The sequence below is a fragment of the Priapulus caudatus genome, unplaced genomic scaffold (assembly GCF_000485595.1).
Source record: "Priapulus caudatus unplaced genomic scaffold, Priapulus_caudatus-5.0.1 Scaffold1200, whole genome shotgun sequence".
NCBI classification, from domain to species: Eukaryota; Metazoa; Priapulida; class Priapulimorpha; order Priapulimorphida; family Priapulidae; genus Priapulus; species Priapulus caudatus.
The window spans coordinates 117,985-119,487 of NW_014578261.1; the positions used below are offsets into that span (position 1 = coordinate 117,985).

Sequence of the window (1,503 nt, forward strand, 5' to 3'; positions counted from 1 at the left end):
GAGAGAGAGAGAGAGAGAGAGAGAGAGAGAGAGAGAGAGAGAGAGAGAGAAAGAGAGAGAGAGAGAGAGAGAGGGGGGGGGGAGACAGGGACGGCATCGCATAGTGTTAGATGAAATATTTTTTTTATATTCTGGGCCGACTGAGATGATTATTTGTGTATTCAAAGGTTATTTGTAGAGGTTTGCTAAATAAAATTGCACTGTTCTGATTCCCTGAATTTACCTATTTATTTAACTTTCGAGGTCCTGAATATGATTTCACACTTAAATTGATAGCTGTTGGTAGGAGTAAAAATGCATAGTAGAGCTAAAGCTAACTTTTTAGCAGTAAATAACTATTGAAAAGGGTATATTTTGTTTTAATTCTTATAACCATACTTGTATGCAGGAAGTGAAGTTGCAATAACATCGACATTTTTTAATAATAGTTCGTTTAAAGGAGGCTGCCCAATACTGTCAGGTTACGCATGTGCCGTCGAGATAACTTACTAAGCGTTATTGGTGTGTGCCATACACTCATACATCTTATTCCAATAATAAGTTCTCCCCAATACCGCAAAATGCGGCAGGGAATAATTCCGCATCAACAGCGCATGTGCAGTGGAAGCTGGGAAAAGCTAGCACACTGCTGCTGGATATCGATCGATGGTACTGCCATCATGAGTCCGCAGTCTCCCAGCATCCTCCCACATCACTACAGCAGCTGGCAGCTGGCTCAGGGAGACGCGACTGCGGAGAAGTCTGAACTGTAGTCAAGTGCAGCCGCACATACTGAGAATCTGCAGCCGACATATATGCACATTTAAACTTCCTAAACGTGTGTGTGTTATTCTGGAGGATCACCTCACAGCTACAACGCATGGGGCGTTTCCTGTGCTAAGTAAGACGCAGTCTTTCTTCGTCTGTAGCGCCGTGTGTGCATCTCTTACGTCCGGACACACCCATATAGGCATCATGCGCATCCGCTCATATATGTGAGCTGCCATTTCCATCAGACCGGCGGGTAATCACGACCACAGACAGCGTTTAGCAAGCCAGATTTACCCCCAGAGGGCTTCTGCTGTTACATACAGCAGCCACTTCAGTTCTGCGTACTGCCTTACGGAACACGAAAACTGAGTGTAAGCTATCGGTCGGAAAAATATGGTCAATGAACGACAGATCGTACCAATGGTAAGTCGATGCATTTATTTGATAGTTACGGGAGAAAAAAAAATCGTATTCGTAGTATTGTCATTTGGAATAAACTAATTTAATGATACATAGGCGCAGTTTTTCTAATGAACCGTAGTAAATCCCCTCCATGGTTTTACGCCTTTTCCGTTTTTCGTAATAATGCAAATTTCGATAGAACGACAGTCCAGCTATAGTATATAATATATATGATATATATATATATATATATATATACAGGCCCGTAGCCAGCTTTATAGGTTGGGGGGGGGGGGTTCGTTTTTGCAATTTGCTCGGCAGGGGCGTGTACAGGATTTGTACCAGGGGTGG

At 43.0% G+C, this 1,503-nt stretch overlaps 1 protein-coding gene across 1 annotated transcript in view; it reads left to right on the plus strand.

Annotated features, from left to right (window-relative positions):
* The first annotated feature begins 664 nt into the window (after positions 1-664).
* The window catches only part of LOC106815786, a 4,335-nt gene continuing 3,496 nt past the window's right edge, over positions 665-1,503 (plus strand). Inside the window, exon 1 of the mRNA XM_014820294.1 lies at positions 665-1,173. Coding sequence (XP_014675780.1) covers positions 1,144-1,173 — 30 coding nt within the window. The 5' untranslated portion in view covers positions 665-1,143. The remainder of the gene's footprint in view (positions 1,174-1,503) is intronic.